At 41.4% G+C, this 18,919-nt stretch overlaps 1 protein-coding gene across 1 annotated transcript in view; it reads left to right on the top strand.

The window, feature by feature from the left end:
• Nucleotides 1–7,293: 7,293 nt before the first annotated feature.
• syde2 (synapse defective 1, Rho GTPase, homolog 2 (C. elegans)) overlaps nt 7,294–18,919 on the top strand; it is a 41,912-nt gene continuing 30,286 nt past the window's right edge. The window contains exons 1-2 of the mRNA XM_007887198.2: nt 7,294–7,912; nt 14,239–14,925. Of these exons, the coding sequence (XP_007885389.2) occupies nt 7,300–7,912; nt 14,239–14,925 (1,300 nt within the window). The 5' untranslated portion in view covers nt 7,294–7,299. The remainder of the gene's footprint in view (nt 7,913–14,238; nt 14,926–18,919) is intronic.

Below are 18,919 nucleotides of genomic sequence, written 5' to 3'. Positions count from 1 at the left end.
AACATCCATTAACAATTAACTAGGATTTGAAAATGAACAAGGACATAAGATTCCTTTGTGTAGAATTTACCAATCTACAAAATTGGCAGGTAATTTGAGAATAAATAAAGATTTAAGAGTACAAATGTAGGAGGAATTAATAATTTCGGGAAGGGAAAAAACAGTTCTGCCTGTCGCATTGAACTGGTTGTACTTATTATTAATGTGATCTTTGTGAAACTATGCAGTTGAGTTTAGTTACCCGATTATATTTTCTGTTTCACATTATTGTGTAACTGTACCAAAGCCTAGTTTGTTGAAGTGTACTTAGCTGTTAATAATCTGCAGTCCAATCCTTTTACTAGGTCATGCAGTGGTTTAGAAACAACAGTTCTTTCATTCCCCACATATTTGGAATGTTCTGTTTACGACTAGCGATATAAACGACTACGATTTACAACACTCAATTCCAGGAGCTCCAGCTATCATTTATTCAGTTAGTCGAAAGTGGAACAAAAATGTAATACTGAATATTCCTTCCATAAAGTGAAGATTTAGCTTCATGGAGAAAACCTGGGTAATAATACAATTATCCGCATCGATGACTTTATGTGGATTGATCTACCCAATTGTGCTAGGATGCTTTAGTTTTACTACTGATTGTATAACTTAAGTTTGTGCCCATGATTAATCACACATCAAAAACTCCATCTTGGCTACATAATAGAACAAGGCACCAAATATGTCCCCATTTGAGGGGAATCAATGGATGAGTCAACCTTATATTCTCTCACAGAACATCCATTGGTTGGAATGAGAGCAATTGGCAAAGACCCAGGAACACATCATGTGTTCATTCTTTCAGCTCCAGAATGATGCATTGATATGTGGCCTTGAGAGACCTAAAGAGAGGAATACAATTAAAAATAATAGATTGTGGGGAGAGGGTGGGGGGGTGTCATGATTCTATTTGTAATCCACCATATTATTTTTTAAAACTTTAATTTGAAAATTCAAAGCAATCTAAACTATTTTTGTAAATGTATTTTTGTACAGATTAATACTTACAACAATATACATCTCACATGAGGTACTTTGTGCTGTTTGCAAAATTTAATCTAGCAAAAATCATTTACACATGATTAAACGCCAGTCCTAAATCTGTACAGATCTCTTTTAATATAGCATCCAATCATTTTCTTCCCATAGTACTTTTCTCTTTAGTACTCAACTTGATCCATTTCAACCCATAGCTGGATTTCTAATAAAAAATGATGGAATAATGCTTCAAAGTACTGAGTCCATGCCAATGTTTATACACCAAACAAATCTCCAAAGTATTAAGTGAGTGTGTTAAATGGTTTCTGGAGATCACAAATGGGAATATTTACCAAATTAGACCACTTCAAAGTCAGTTACTATGTTCATATCAATCTCATAATTAAATGGGTGCACTTTCACTTAGTAATGCTGGTAACACACGTGACTGATATCATTGGGATTACTTCCAAGACAATAATAACTCATTGGCCTTCATATGTAAGAGTTGGTGTTCTTGTAAGATTTTTATAATGTGCCGTAAACCATGTGTGGTGTAACCTGATAGATTCTATGTGTATAAAATAGACAAAAACATGTCACCACTGAAGTAGGTAAAGATTCTAAATGAACATAATTTGTCAAATGTTTTCAAAATGAAAAAAAATTGTGAATGTTCATGCTCAAACAAATATTCAGTTAAATAAACAAAGGAGATCTACTTGTAATATGATACCAAAGACCTGTAATAAACTCTTTTTGATTAGTAACCTGACAGTAAGCCAGCTTCATAGATTTTAGTGTGAATAGCTGCAGGCTAGAACTTTCTTGTTAAAATCATTTACAGATGAAATGGTTTGAACATCTGTTTTATTTATGTCTATGCTGTTGTCCAACAATATAATTTAATGTTTCTTTCTAGTGTGTTTAACACTTAAAATGCTGACCTCAATGGATCAGTAATTAGTTACAGGTTAATTGAATGACCATGGTTTGTTTATTCTAGGATTTGTTTTTATAATAATAATAATTCTTGCATTTGATACAGCACCTTATCACGTCTTCGAGATGTCTCAAAGTGCTTCACAGAATAAACTGTAAAGTGAATTGAGTGTTTTTTCCATGGGTGAAACGCGGCAGCCAATTGCGCATAGTGGTGTTCCACAAACTTTCGTGGATTGAATGACCAAATTTTTAATACTTTTTCTGGGATTATTACCCCCGGAGAAACGATCCGCCAATCGACTAACAACCAGGTTCCTTCTTATTGCTTGGTAAACAGAGGTGTGTGGAGTAAGGAAATTTGCCAAAGGTTTCGCCCTGCCCAGGAATCGAACCCAGGTGTCTCGCTTGCAAGGCAAGCGCTCTAACCACTAAGCTACAGGACTTTATTATGAAACTAAATGAAGCAGCAAGACTTGAAAACTACCAAGGTTGAAAAAGTGTTTGTCAATTGTAGGAAGAAGGGAGGATTAAGAAAGTTAGCAGGTGCACAGTTGAGATTCTTATAATAATAATAATCCTTACATTTTATATAGCGCTTTTCACGTCTTCTCAACGTCTCAAAGCGCTTCACAGAATAGACTGTAAAGTGAATTGACTGTATGTTTGTGGGCGAAACACAGCAGCCCATTGCGCACAGCAGTGTCCCACAAACAGTGGTGGATTGAAAATGACCAATTTATTATTGTTTTTTTTTCGAGGGATTATTATTAGGCGTGTGGAGTAAGGAAACTTGGCCAAGGTTTCGCCCTGCCGGGAATTGAACCCAGGTGTCTTGCTTGCAAAGCGATTGCTCTAACCACTGAGCTACAGGAGCTTGGAAAGAATATGTTAGCGAATAAGAAATAGGAGATGAATTTTGATTACAACATGGGAATAATGCAATACAGTTTACATTTATATTACGTCTTTCAGCCGGGCCAGTGGGTGGGGGAGAGAGGGAATAGTATGTATGATGGTGGTGTACTTTAGGAGACCAGAGAGGAAATTTTAGATCTGCATTGACAATCTACAATTATGGAGTGAAAATCAAGAAACATAATGATGAAAGGAGAGCAAATAATAATAATACCTGTAATTGCATTTGATATAGCACCGTATCACATTGAAATATCTCAAAGGGTGCCGGATTCTACTCTTAAGTGTAGTGACTCTGTATTTGTAGGTGAATGCAACAGCCACTTTGTACACCACATTGTCCCACAAACATCCAATCCATCCCTAGCGTTGACCTGCACTAGGAGTGAAGGTCTTCTGATTTTCTCTCCTTGTACATCTTCTGATGAAAACAGTGACTCATGCATTGTTTCAGTGCAGTTGAATGTACAGTATCATGATAACCTCCAAAGACCATTTTTATTTCAGCCTTGATGATTTCCAGTCATTGGATCCTTTTTGCCAGCCTTTTCCCCTCATAGTTTTTAAATAAAAAAACAACTTAATAACATTTTTGAGTGTTACTATCCCTCAAAATGTGTTAAAATTAGTCTACAGGTGTAAACATTATTATTTTATTTCTATTAAAGCAGGCATTAAGGATTTAATTCACCCTTTTGACCACATTTGACAGTAGCATTTTCATTCATTGAGATGTTGCTAAGGTCCTCAATGGGATTTTATTTTGAAAAATAAAATACTGTACTGTACAACTTAGTCATTTTTTAAATGAGAAATTGCTTCAGGGAATGGGGAAAAATGATCATGAAAATCAATCACTAAACCAGAACCAAGCCTCCTTGAATGGTTTCTTTTCATAGAAAATAGTGCCTAAGGCACTGAATCTTCAACTACCACACTCGGCGCTAACTCAATCTGAGGAATTTATTCTAAATGATTGCTGTCTGAAGAGAGACAAATGTGATTGATTCTCTGTATATCCCGACACTGGTACTGTATCTCATCCGAGAAACTAAATGTAAGCCATGTCTGCTGAATTATGTTTCCAATACATACAGAGTAAGGAATTCAATATTCCTTCCTCCAGCCTGAGCCATTAAGCACTATCCATTCTGTCCTGAAATTACAGATGCAGCAGAAACTGGAATTGATCTTGGTTTGGTCAGCCAAACCCAGCCTAGCGAACTGAATATTTGCAAACGTTTGTTTTCCAGTGCTTTGGGTGCTGCAGCCTTTTAGGAACCAGACTTAATACTGTTTAAGACATTATCTAGTCTGCAGAACTGTTTGCGGAAGCCCCAAAGTGGCCGTTTTGTTAATTTACTTGTTAGTTTTGTTTTTAACTTTTTCTCAGATATGATACAAGCCACTTTTTAGTCATTTATTTCTAGTCAATTTCACTACTTCTTCCGACTATTGTGAATAATTATGAATCTAAAAATGTTTTCTTATTGTTTGGTAACAAGTCAAGTGTAGTTTTCAAAAACATGTTTTCTTAACACTTGGTTGCTTCCAGTCGCCTGTGGGAAGGATAACTGAACCTTTTCCTAATCATTTCCTGGTATCATACTGAGGCATTTCATTAAAACTTAATGATTTTTAAAAATTATTATAGTTAAACGAATGATATATGCATTTAACCTCTTCACCTAGTCTCTCCGAATAGTCTCAGTCTCTCCGTTTTCCTTTCCTCAAATTACCCAGATTCATTTTCCAGTACGGTTGCTCCCAGTTGTAACCATTTCCCCACGTAAATCCCTCTATTTTCTTGTTTTCCCAATTCAGTTTTCCTACCCTTAGTTTATTGGTTCCCTATTTGAAAGCACAATTAACTCTCTCTGTCTCTCTCATGCTACTGTATTGCTGCTTTCTTTCACACACCTGGACCCAATTGCTGCTCTCTCTTACACATACTATTTCTGTTACAAATACATCTCTCTCTCTCTCTCTCTCTCACTATTTGGTATTTTGTCTGCAATAATATACAGTCAATTCACGTGACAATTTTATTCTGTGAAGCGATTTGAGATGTCTCAATGACGTGATAAGCACTGTATCTAAAGCGTTTCCCCTCTCGCTGTCTTCTTATTGCCGTTCCCACTCTATTTCAATTCCCTCTCTCTGTTGCTCCTCTCCCGCCCTCACACTATTGGTCCTCTCCCCACTCTCACATTATTACTCCTCTCCCTCACACCACTGCTCCTCTCTCACACTATTACTCTCTTCTCTCACACTATTACTCCTCCCCCTATTCTCTCTCTGTCACTCCCTCTCGCTTACTCCTCTCTCACACTATTACACCCCTTCTTTCTATTACTGCTCTCTCCCACTATTACTCCCCCACCCTCTCTATTACTCCTCTCCCATATTACTCCCCATCTCTCCATTTCTCCTCTCCCACTATTACCCCCCCCCTCTATTACTCCTCTCCCACTATTTGCCCCCCCTCTCTGCTACTCCTCCCACTATTTCCCCCCTCTCTCTATTACTCCTCTCCCTTATTACTCCCTCATCTTCTCTCTATTCCTCCTCTCTCTATTCCTCCTCTCCCACTATTACTCCCCTTCTCTATTACTCCTCTCCCACTATTTCCCCCCTCTCTCTATTACTCCTCTCTTTCTATTACTCCTCTCCCCTATTACTCCCTCATCCTCTCTCTATTACTCCTCTCCCACGATTACTCCCCCATCTCTATTACTCCTCTCCCACTATTTCCCCCCTCTTTCTATTACTCCTCTTTCTATTACTCCTCTCCCACGATTACTCCCCCATCTCTCTGTTACTCCTCTCTCTATTACTCCTCTCCCGCGATTACTCCCCCTTCTCCATTACTCCTCTCCCACTATTTCCCCCCCTCTCTTTCTAGTGCTCCTCTCCCACGATTACTCCCCCATCTCTCTATTACTCCTCTCTCTATTACTCCCCCCCTCCGATTACTCCCCCTTCTCCATTACACCTCACCCCTATTACTCCCCCATCCTCTCTCTCTCTCTCTATTACTCCTGTCCCTCTATTACTCCTCTCCCACTATTACCCCCCCTCCCCCCCCCTTCTCTGTTACTCCCCTCTCACGCACTATGACTCCTCGCCCTCCGGTTGTATCGCCGGGTGGGGGTGGGGGTCGCGCCTGCGCTGTGAGGTGTGAGGTGGTGGAGTGAGGGGGGAGCCGCGGGCCGGTGGCGGCGGCGGCGGCCGATGGCTGACGTGTGTTGCCAGGCGCGAGCTCAGAGCAGCAGCGGCGGCGGCGGCGGGACTGGCAGCGAGAGGCACGGGCGGCAGCGCAGCCCCGCGGGCATGGCCGACCCCCTGCGCCGGACTCTGTTGGCCAAACTGCGGGGCAGGAGATCCAAGAAGCCGGGGCCGAGCGGCGGCGGTGGTGGTGGTGGCGGCGGCGGCGGCGATGGCGGCTTCGGCGGGAGGAGTCAGGCAGGTAAACAGCAGCTCCGGGAACCCGAGCGGCGGCGGCAGGAGGAGGAGGAGGAGGAGGAGGAGGCCGGACGGGCGTGGGCTCGAGCTGAGCAACACCTCCTCTCCCCGGCCGGGGGCTGGGGGGGGCCGGGAGCCGGGGGCAGGCGGCGGCGGCGGGGGTCACTGGAGGAGGAGGAGCGGGCGGCCGGGGAGTGCGGGCTGAGGAGCGCCGGTGGCTCCGGACCAGAAGCGACCGGGATGGAGCCGGGAGCTGGAGCCCTGGAGGCGGCGGCGGCGGCGGCGGTGGCGGAGGAAGAGGACGAGCTGATGGACAAGTGTCCGAGTCCCGACAGGTGTCTGGCCGCCGCCGCCCCAACCCAGGGTCCGAGGCCGGGCTCGGCGGCGGCGGCGGCACAGGCTGACCCCGACCCCGACCCCCGCCGCAGCCGAGCCGCCCGGCGCCAGGACTCGCTGGACAGCGAAGAGGAGGAGGAGGAGGACGAGGAAGAGGAGGACGACGAGGAAGAGGAGGATTACTACGATAACGAGATGCTGAGGGACGGCGAGCCCGAGCCCGGGCCGGGGGGGCGGCGGGGGGGGTGGAGGCGGCTGAGCCGTTCCGAGGGAGGCGCGGCCGTGTTGGAGCAGGTGCCGCCCGCACCGCAGCACCGCCCCGGGGAAGGCAGCCCGGACAGCGCCCGGGAGAGAGCGCGGCTGAGGAGCCGCTTACAGGAAGCCTATTCCCTGCTCATCCACGCCATGCACGACACGCCGGCGGCCGCCCCCGCGGACCTGGGCTGCGGCGACGGGCTGTGGAGTGACCGGTCGCGGGAGAGGGTCTGCGCGCCAGTCGGGGCGGTCGAGGGCGACGGCTGTCGGTCCTCCGTGGAGGCCGCGCCGCCGCCGCCGCCGCCGCAACACCGCCGACCCGACACGAACTCGGAGCCCGGGCCCCGCCGGTCTGGGAGGAGGGGGATGGCGAGTAAAAGCATCGGGAATCTCGTCAGCGCGGTGGCGGGGCAGCGCTTGCGACGGTCGGTCAGCGATGGGGTCGTGAACTATGCCGATCCGGTTCGTCCGGGTCGGTCGGGTCCGGGAGCCGTGCACTCGGGGCCCAGGCCCGGCTCTCGCAGCGGTGCGGACCTCCAGCCCGAAAGGCGGACCCAGAGCTCGCAGTGCAGTCGGACCCCTTCGTTTGGCGTCTCACGGCTTCGGGCGTCGGCTGCCTCCACCTGTCAGGCAGGTGTGGAGAATCCAGAGAACCGGTCGAGGGGCTCCGGCGATGCTGCCGGTGGGTGGTGCGAAGGGCCAGCGGATGAATGCAGTGACAGCCCCGGGTGCTCCTTGAAGCCACCGGCCGTCACAGTCAACAAGATGCAAGAATGGATGACCAGAGGCCGGATGCTCTCCTTGGAGATGAAGCAACGCATCAGCGGGTCGCACGGAGCCGGCCCGCCGCCCGGTTCATTGCCGGGTCAGGCAGCCGTCAGGGAAGGAGACGTGAAGAAGACCGCTTCCCCTGCCTCCGCAAGAGCGCAAGGAAACAAAACCGCGGCGTTCCCAACGAGCCAAAAAGTCTTGCTGACAGGTAGGCGGTTGCTATGACGACTGGATCACTTCTTCACCCGGGCCTTGCCCTTGGGACGGTCGCCTGCAGGAAAGCGTCCCGCTGGCTTCTTGCTCTCCAGAATACACAGCCTGGAAATGTCGGTGTCTGTCGCTTTCTTGTCTTAACACTGGTGGAGGTTTCTTTCTTGGTGCCGACGAATCGAAGTAGTTTTAAACTGGTGATGGAATGATCAATCCACTAATGCTGGAGGGGATAGTAGATTTGATTTGTACACACACCGTCTGTACTAAAGCATCCAGTAAATCTGCTTTGTACACGATCAAGTAGATGTTTTAATCATATCCTTCAAGTTTGTGAAATTGCTATGTTCTAAATACAGTACTATATATTTCAGTCCATGAGTGGGTTTATGATCTTTTTCAATTTCTGTTGGAAAATGTTACTGGTTTTATAAATGCGCAGTATTCATCAAATGCTGGGTTAGTTTCTACGATGGTCCATGTAAAATAGAAGTACAGTTTGCTAGCAAATATCAGCATGGACCTGGGTCTAATGACTATTAGTCCCAGGTCCCGGATATCAGATTATTAGTCCCGGATCAAGTGATCCAGAATGTTACCCCACATGAAAGGCGCTATATAAATGCAAGTTGTTGTATTAGTTTCCTATTCCCACAAAAAAGAGGTTTTGCTTTCTTGCATGCACAATTATGTCTATATCCTGGGTAAAGCATAATGTCAGAGGAAAAACAAAAACTGGTTCTGTCTGGACATTTACAGCATGAAACTTCAGAAGTCCTTAAGTATCTGTTTTTGTTCTGAATTGATTTTGGAATCAAATCTACTTGAATCTGGTCATTCATATTAGATATTTGAGGACAGAATATAAAGTTCATTTAAATCAACAGAGATACTGGTTTAGTTGTCAAATTGTTAACTGATTTGTAGGATTCAAAGAAAAATAATAGAACTTAGTTTAACTCAGATGATGTCCAGTTCAAGAGTAAAAACCACACCAATTTCGAATGCAATATACTCTGTTGTTGACATTTAGATTTGAGCCACTGAGTACATTCCTGTAATTTTTTATTCATTTTTAGAAATGAGATGAATAATCATGTGTATGGTTTAACTTGGGATAATTAAATATGCAGGCAAATAATTGATGGAATTAAACTGTAGTTTTTTTAAAAAACGTTTGTTAAATTGAGGATTTTCCAACTTGATGGATGTTTGAACTGAAGAGACAACACAACTATCCTAAATCTGTTCTTAATTTAACATTCTTTTAAATATGCATTTCTAACTGTGGTCTTTGGTTAACGGGATGCTGAAACCAAATGTAGCATTTAAAACCAACTAAGACTGGTTAACACAGCACAGGCTGGGGATCAAATCCGGGATCTTCCTACTCTGCATGGCTACGTACCACACGATGTGTGCATTTTCCACTAAGCCATCTCAGATCCCTGACATTTTACTTTCATTAGTTGAGTTACATTTTAGAGGGCAGTTATGCATATCTAGTGTAAATCCATCTCCCCAAACAAGAGGTGGAAAAGATGTGCGTTTCTGGAATGATTTTACAGTGTTAGGTAAGTTTGTTAATTAAGTGAAAAAAGCTGTCCTGGGTTTTCAAGGTTTATATGTTCCATAAGTTATTCTTTTTTAAAAAGAAAATCAGGATACAGCACCATCTTTTTAATTTATCAGAGAAATGTATTTGATGTTTGAGGAGGATCAGCTGTTCATTTTGTTTTGAATAGCTTACCATTTAGGGAAGAAACACTCTGGTTTTTGAAAGCTGGTCTTTATCAGATAATTAAGTTTAATTATAATAACGTACTGTGGTTTATTTTCTGTCCCTGACGATATTTGATATGTACCAGTGTTGTCATTGACTACAGAATCTAAGCATCCTTCTTGGGGCAATTTTGATCCTGGGAATTAATTGAATAACTAATGGGTTTAATGTACTTTCTTCACTCTAATATTAAGTCAAGTACAGCAGTTTTCAGNAAAAATAAGTTTATTGTTGGGAAGTTTGTACTGGTCTGCATATGTTAACATTACCGGTGGAGTAATTTTGTTCAGAATGCAGGATTGCAAATGCCTATGCAATTGCACTATTTAAGCAGAGCTTAAATAAAAACAACAGTATTCTTGAAGTCATGTTGGTGATAGAAATGTATGCATACTTCTGGGTTTCTTGTAGAATATTGCAACGACAAGCTTGTTTTGTTAAAATTACACATTGCCTAAAGAAAATAATAATTTACTGTACAATATAAGCAGTCCTCCAGAAATGGATTTCCAGCAACAATTATATGGTATTTAGAAGGAAACTTTGAAGAATAATATCTTTCAAAAAAGATTTTATTGATAGAATTTATTTATAGATACTTCCATTCAGCTTCTAATAAAATTGTACATTTTTAATAAAATATTCACTGGTTAAGAGAATGTTTAAGGAGGATCCAGTTTCAAGCTCCTTTTATATTTATAAATAAATGTAATGTTGTTTTCACCTCATATATGATTCACTTCCCCCACTTTCAGATACTTTCCTCACCCCTGTTCCGTCTCCAGTGGTGTGGCAGNTTTTTTAAAGCTATCTTCAGAAGTACTGCCAACAGCACACTAGGTGATGGCATGACAATGTTTTGCTGTGTTTAGGATAAGATGAGAGCTCAAATATTTGTTAGATTTATTGCAGCCACAGCAGTTATAACAGAAGAAAATGCAGACTTGTGGTCAATACTTGCTTCAAAACCACAAACGTTCCTTCAAAATGTTGTTTTAAAATATGGCATTTTGGGTCTCATTCCTTGGGCATTAGAAAGACCACATCGAGGTATTGTTCCTTTCTATATGTGCATTCTTCTCTGAAAACTCACTGACTTGCAGTTAAATTTTAATGGTAATTCTTACAAAACACCAGATAAGCAGTAATATTGCTGACAAAACACAAAATACTGCAGATGCTGAAAATCTGAAAACAAAAACAGATGTCGCTGTGAACACTCAATAGGTCAGGCAGCATCTATGGAGAAAGGAAAGTGAGTCAACATTTCGGGTCTATGACCCTTTGTTAAAACGAGTCTGATGAAGTGTCGTGGACCCGAAACGTTGACTCACTTTCCTTTCTCCTTAGATGCTGCCTGACCTGCTGAGTGTTTTTTGTTTTCAGTAATATTGCTGAATTGCCTTCTCCGTCTACGATTAAGTATTAGAGATAAAATTGTTTGAACCAGACGCAGTGTGAACACTGCTTTTGATGGTCTGTCATTGCAAAGTGCAGCCTTACAAAAGAAGAAGGATTTGTTTTAGATGTTATTCGTATTTTAGACCGTGATGAGTTGCTGCCACGGATTAACTGCAGCATGATCTACAGCTTTGGAATTTAGAGTACACGCTTTTATTTGTTTTAATCTGAAAGTGATCTTTTGTTTTTGATATAAAAAGGTAAGAATGAAGTTAGAGTACATTTATTGATGCATTGTCGGTAGACGTTTGAGTCACATGTAAGCTCAAATGTATTTTGGCTCGGAAGAAATATTGTATTGCTGGACAGTTCCTTTTTTATATATAGGTTTGCTTTTATAGCAGATTTGAAGAAAATACTGCTGCGACATTTGTTGTCAAAATTATTCCAGTGTGAAAGACTGTGGTCGTGAGAAGAATTGCTAGCCTTAGGCCCTGATTCCAGACGTGTATGGTCTGTTGACTCTGGTATGTGGAGTATTCTGTAGGGTTTTCTTTAGTGAATGTACATATTGGTTGAATTATGTGTCCTAAGTAGAACCTTAAGCTTCATCTTTCTTCACCCACCCCCAAAATATCCTCAGCTAAATTAGCCGCACAAAAGAGGACACGGTCAGCGATGTTCGGATTGAAGGTAAATCAAAGTGTTTGATTTATATAACGTGAAAGCTTTAATTGGTGTAGAAAGGAACCATCAAGTCCAGTTGAAACCTATGTTTTCTGGCTTTTTCATGCAGACCAGAAGCATGAATAGAATTGCGGAGTGTAAGCACAGGAGGTTAATTGTGAACAGAAGCTCGATTAAAGCAAGACTTCAGTTCAAGTTGTTGCAGTAGTTGTCCTTGATTTCAGAGAGGTAGAGTAAAGTATTGATATGACCCATATTGTGTACAGTATTATCTGGGATTTGATTGTGTTAGCTTGAATACTGGAGCTGACTATAATACACTATTGGACAACCACCCTAAATGGGCCTCAATGGAAGCAGCATACTGTAGATAAATTGAAGTAAAATTTGGTGGCTGCCTGTGATGATTTTATGCCACACAATCTGCTGTGGGTGTGATATCTAGGTCACTATATCATAACGATAAACATGAACCTAAATTTCACACTTTAGAAGAAGGTAGGAAGAGAAAACAATTTACTTGTCCAACCTCTAGAAGGTTTAGTATGTTTACGACTAAGCCTATAATTTGACAGAAGTTAATCTGCCAAGGGTGAAAAACACACTAGTTTTTTTTCATAACTACTGTGTTCCAATGTAAAGTCAAAGAGTTATTTTAGAGCTGGATATTTCATAATAGTTTCCTAAAGATCAGAAATACTCCCAGAAAATCGAATTATTTTACTTCAACAGAATTTGTAAAAATGCTTTTTGTAAAGTACAGTATTTTAAATGAGCACACTGCAGAGTGCTTCCAAAGAAAACTTCAACTTAGTTTTAGTAACATGCATACATATTAGAACTGCGTTTGAATATGTGTAGACTTATTTTTACTTTTTAAATGTTTTAAATACAATATAGGAATTTTTAGTAAATTATGACGTGGTTTGACTTTTGTCTCAGTAACTTGTTAAATGTGCTAGTCTTGAATTAATAGGAATTTGAATTACTGCGATGTGTTTGGTGTCAGCTCATGTGCTTTTTTTTTGGCGGTGGGGGTCATAATTGATGGGTCGAGACATGAATGCGAGTGCGAAGAATGCAGTCACTGATGAACGTGCGTATATTGCTTAGGAATTTGTTTGTAATTAGAAAAGATGGTTCAGTTTTGGTTTAATTTTTAGTGTATAGTATTTTTACTGATATTATCAAGCACAGTGAAATGTATATGATACTATCAGTATTGGGAAAGAATTGAAAAATAGTTGACTGTGTTATCTGGATTCTGCTGGAATGTAGTGCAAGTAGTAACGTGCTCCTGATATCACTTATGTGGCCCCTGAAAAGAAGTGCGTATATTGTTGAAGCAGTAATGCAGTGTTGTAACGTTCGTGTGTTTTGTGACCGCCACATTCCTTTGAAAGTATTCGCCTGGAAGGCATTATTGTTGTGGGGTGCAATGAACCAGTACAAGGAAAATGGTGGTAAACAGATATTGTCAAGGCGACTTAAGCTCCATTTCTAACCTTAACAATGCTGGCAGCACTTGGTTGCCCATTTGCCAGAGGCATGCCGATATATTATCTACAGACTGAATAATAATGTTTTGAGTCAAATATAAAGTGTTTTGAGTACCCGTTCTTAAATGCTTCCATATGTTGAACATACAGCATTCAGCTGTTGCTGCATGCAGCACTGTGGCTGGCTCTAGTATGGGTGGGAGGCAGACAGCAGAATGCTCTCAGAATAGTGTCTGCAAAGTGAAGGTCATTTTTGACTGTCCCAATTCCATTTTAAGATTTTTCAAACCCGTAGTACAAGGATGAGCCGCAGCTAAAAGACTGAACTGGTTGTGGTACTTGTTGGCTTTTCCAATTCACAGCAAAGTCGGCACAAACCCTGGATTTTAAAGAATATTCAAATTGTGAAGTGGCTATGTGGTTTATGACATAGGAATAACTAAAAAACAGAAACTTGTAAGGAACACATAGAATGGGAAGGGTGTAAGGGAAGAAAGCCTGATTCATATGGGAAGTTTTCAACTTGTGCAATTATATCATTCTAAAGACAATAGTTTGCCGGTTGCAGATAATAGCTAGTATGTTCTTTGAACTGAAGATTATTGTAGCCTATAGTTGGGAAATCTAACTCCTTAGCACCTAGGTTATAACAACAACACGAACAACTTCTATTTATGTAGTGCCGTTCATGCGAGGCAGAATCTCGGAGCGCATAAATGAAGCATGAATACTGAAGCATGCTTTAATTTTAGGAAATTGGGTGAATTGCAGGGCTTGGTATGTGCTTTTGCATGAATTGCAGTGTTCAGCTTGTGCCTATCTATGTTTAGAGATGGGATCGCCCGAGTCTTATTGTGCTGGGATGCACGGATTTCCTGTTTTGAATATTCAGTGTAAACATTCCACATGTTCTCACTGTTATACTGATAAGCTTTTCTTCTCTTCCTCTTGCAGATTTCATTGAGAATGTTCATATCTCCTCAATTATCAGGAGAGAATTAAAAACCAGTGAAGTGAATGAGGTCAATGAGTCCATGCCACACGTTAACAACATCACTGTGTCTAAAAAACGAAACTGGCTGCAGCAGAGCACTCACAGTCCTTATTGGACTGAAGAGACCAATGTTCTCCTATCAGTAGAGCTGACAAACCACATGAATGGACCTGGCTGCCCTTCACAGGAAAGCAAGCGGCAGCCACTGGTTCCACCGAGGGAGCCCATCGGACAAAACATTACCAAGCAAACCAAAGTGGGTACTCTCGACCACAGCGATGAAAACGATGCGGATGATGAAGGGGAGATCTGGTACAATCCTATCCCAGAAGATGATGAGCCTAATCTCTCACAGATTCCATCGGCAACTCCCGGAGTTGCCCTGGAGAATGTGAGCAGCAGACCGCAAGTGACTCACCCCGCGTTACCCAGCATCGATGGAATGAAAGGGCCAATGAACTTGGGGACATCTACAAGTTGCTGTGAAAGCATGAGGGAGAGCCAGGTAGCTCCAGCGACCGATGTGAATCAGGGAAATTCCACACATTCCACAGATCGTGTGCAGCTGCCTTGGCAGATGTGTACGTGCAAGTCCCTGAGTGGAGTGATTGTGGAAGAGGGCGCTGTACACAAATCTGCAGCTGGAGGTAAGCAACACAACTCTTATCTCTATTCTGTAAACTTAGCGTTTGTAAATTATTAATTTTCTACTGTGATTAACACAAACTGGAATTTGAAGTTGTTTCACTCCCATCTTTTTCATTTTAAGGATTTTCCTTAGCACACACATCCGTTTTAACTAATCTACACTTTCAAGGGCACTTCTTTCCTAGGATTAATTTACGTGCAATTTTGTCTCTCGTGCTAGATACTGTGATCACGCTTCTGATCACGCAATGAGCTTCCCTGGACCACCATTTTTGTTTCTGTATTGATATGTTTATACACATACATATGTTCGTGTTAACACGATCCTATAGTTATACTGTTCTGCTAAATTAACTGGATATGGTGTCAAAGACAGCTAAAACTGCTCTGCAATTAATCTACGCTATCTGATCTCAGCATTTAATCTCTTAGCAATACAATTAATGATGATTATTTCCTTGAGTGGTTCAGATCCTAGCTTTCACACCATCTCCACTTTGTCTCCACAAATGGCTTCTACTCCAGCTTCATTTTTTTCCACAGTAAACCCAGGGAAGGAAATTCTGGCAAATGTTGAATTACCAAGGGTTCTAATGGAACCTTACCATCCCACCTCAATCACTCACCAGTATTGGATGGTGTTGTGTATGTGGAATGCAAGAGTACATTTCAATCTTTCCAGTCTTGAGTATCTCTTATATTCATTTCATTTGGAGTCTGGAAATAATTTTCCCATTCACACATGTCACAGTATGTGCCAAGTTGCTGCAGATTTGAATTCAGTACAGTAGCATTGCAGAATATTTATACCATCCTATCACTTATTCTGCACTGAATTTTCTCATTGCCCCCTCTCATTGCATTAATATGCAAATGACATTAGCTAGTGGTAGTATAGCATTGATTTATTGTTTAGAATTCCTTTGGCTTGCTTTCAGTAAAGGATTTAGTTTGACAGATGAGTTTGTATGTATTGTAGCTGTCAGAGTATAGTGAAATCGGATAACAGGATGTATCAAGCCAGAATAAAGAGTCGCACTGAACACGACAGTCATGTGGAAATAATTTTAAATAGCAGTCAAACAGGAAACTAGGCATTTTTCACATTCCATTCTACATCCCTTCTTGAAGGTTCAGGATTATAAGATATTCTTAGCCATCTGGGGGAGTGAGCTTTTATGTTCTAAGTATGAAATGTGAAGAGAAAGAAACTGCTCTTTTCCTTTGGCACGAGTATGCAGACTCCAGGGTATCACAAATTTCAAACTACTAGTGCTAGTGGATTGAAAGCGTGCAGATGACCTGTCTGTTTTTGACCTAGTAAAGCTTTCATTCTTCCCAATTAATCATAGAGGTTTCAAGGTTGATACAGGTTTCAAGTCCACAGCCAAACTGCCCTGGCTGGAGGAGTGCGTGTTGGCAAAGGGAGAACGTAGGCTGTGAATTAGATTTCCTTATCTGGGCTGGATATTTGTCCAGAAAAAATTACTAATTTGAATAATTCATCCAATAGCGTTGAAATTAGTTTACCTCAGTTTGCAAATCCATTTCTATAGTTCCTCTAATATGTATTTAGCAACGACTGGTTTTAACTAATGTATTTCCTTAAATGGGCTTTGAAAACTGTTAATAGCTTGAGTTCTTGCCAACTGACTATTCTCAAGATAATACAAAGTTATTAGACTTGACCCTGTTCTCATTAGGTTGATTTTCGAGAGCTTGTGTCAAGTTATGAGTTGCAGACCAAGTAAGCGTAGCAGATTTCAATGCAGGAAAAATTAGTGAAATTTATACTTTAGATACACTGAAGTAATCAGTGCAACTGTTATAAAATTTAAAATGAAAGGTATTAAATACTAAAGTAACTTTTGTTTTGTTTGAGGTAAAATGAGACGTAGGTTGAGTATCATTTCTTCTCATACTGTAAGCCCTGTAAATAGGGTTGGCAGGCAGAAGGCAAATTCTATAGACCAGCAGTAGTACAGGAACTGTTAACCAGTTATTTCTTCTAGTATAAGAAAGCAACTGGATTGAACATTTCTGCCATTTTATATGGTCAATTATTTTAAATGGTCTGCTAACTTGAAATAAGACAGGAGAGTGGAAATGATGTGGTTGAGTAAATTTGGATTCAGTCCAAATGTTTAAAAAGCTTTAGGTTTCACACCCCATCAGTTTAGATAGAGGCTGGAAATATTGATATTGAAACCTTTGTAATGTTGCCGTAATCCATTACTCCTATGACGTCCATTTGTGTAATGATATACAAGTATGTCACACTGTACTGAGTCTCTTGGGATTACATTGTGTTCCTACTGCATTTTACCCTTTTGCTGGGATTTCAAGCATGGCATTGAAAAAGTGGGAGGTTTCGTACAGTTAGATCTAGGTCAGGAAAGTTAATGGCAAGGAGCTTCTTTTGTGCAAATTCGTTCTCCATTTATACTGCACTTATTTATTTTGTTCTCTGGACCTCTCCCCAAATTTCTCTGGCTCTGTTTTATGTACTTCAAAAAACTAACTTCAAAATTAAACTTGTATTCAACATTTGCCAAATTCTGGACGCTCTAAAATGCTGCATAAATAGAGTATATCTAGATCGAGGTGGAATTTCTTCAAACTTTCTTCACACAGATGTTCAAACCACACAGTGAATTAGGATATTGTTCCGATAGAGAGCAAAGTGAGAAAAAATAAACACATGTGCACACCAGTCTGACAAACCTATGGATGTAATTAAAAGATATTCATTCACCCTATGACTTGTTTGATTGTTGTATTCATCAGGATGAGTGATATTACAACACATGAAACACTCATTTCTATTTTTATACCAATATCACCAACAGGCTCACTCACCTGGGTCAGAACCACATTGGATCCAACTCTGATCCCTAGCCCCAACGTCCTGTGTTGTACAAGTGTGAATTGTTTTTCAGTTCACTTGCAATACTCCATCCCTAAGTAAGATAGCAAACTTGTGCTAAATTATAGCCCGTTTTATACTGTGAACTTAAGTCGCTAAGTTTTGGATTGAACTGTTGATACATAATGGCACGCCACGGCTGGCAGAGTAAAAGGAGATAAGCATGCCATCAGTCAGGGGTAGCCTGGAGCTGAGGCTAGGGGTGACTAAGCAATGGCCCTTCTTGAATTGTGTAATTGCAGATATACAAAATCTCAGGTTGGATATGAATTTAGGGTTGTCTGAATAAAATTCAAGACTGTTTCTATTTTCTCCTTTCGTTTCTCTCAAAACTCCCTGGCTGCAGATGTGTGAGAGCAGGGAGTCATCTGTGAACAATTACTTGCCATGTGAATAACTTCCAAAGTGCTTCATTGGATTTTCACTGAAGTTCCTAGAAGTAACTTCCTTCACTCACTTTTTTTAATAAAATGACTCTGTTGGGGACTGTACACGTGTGATCCAACCCACCAGCTTAATCCTTAAAGCTTTATGAAGTTTAAAATCAGTTGGAAAATTCACCTCATTAGACACTCTGTGGTCGTCTTTCACAAATTACTAAGCAACATTGAAGTACATGTTCATAATGACTAGCTTACTGCTCCAGTACTTACAGATGCTATCCTCGAGTTCATCTGCACTTCAAAAGGGATCTCTTTTGCTGCTGGGTTTATTTTAGAAATGAGTGTTCGAATTTAGTTTGCCATGGAATTTTCTTTCAGTAAGTGATAGACTAGGTATGCTAAACACCAAGTCTAAGACTCATTTATTGCATATGTTTCATTTCCCCATTCCTCTGCTTTAGACAAGAGCAAACGCTATCCTGTCTGCCAGCCCTTTTCTGCCTCATAGTCCAATCCTGTCGTCAAATGCACCTTCTGACAGGGGTTGCTGGAAAGCATCCAGGAATAGTGACCCTGGGCAGTATTCCGTGCCTCCCTCCCCCACTGATAATTCAACAGCAACAACAACTAGCATTTATATAGTGCCCTTCAAGCCTGGCGGCATTTTGGAGAGCTTTATGAAGT

Source organism: Callorhinchus milii, unplaced genomic scaffold (assembly GCF_018977255.1).
Source record: "Callorhinchus milii isolate IMCB2004 unplaced genomic scaffold, IMCB_Cmil_1.0 Scaffold5, whole genome shotgun sequence".
Taxonomy (NCBI): domain Eukaryota; kingdom Metazoa; phylum Chordata; class Chondrichthyes; order Chimaeriformes; family Callorhinchidae; genus Callorhinchus; species Callorhinchus milii.
The sequence above is the reverse complement of the archived record's forward strand: the minus strand, read 5'-3'. Positions and strand labels throughout refer to the sequence as shown.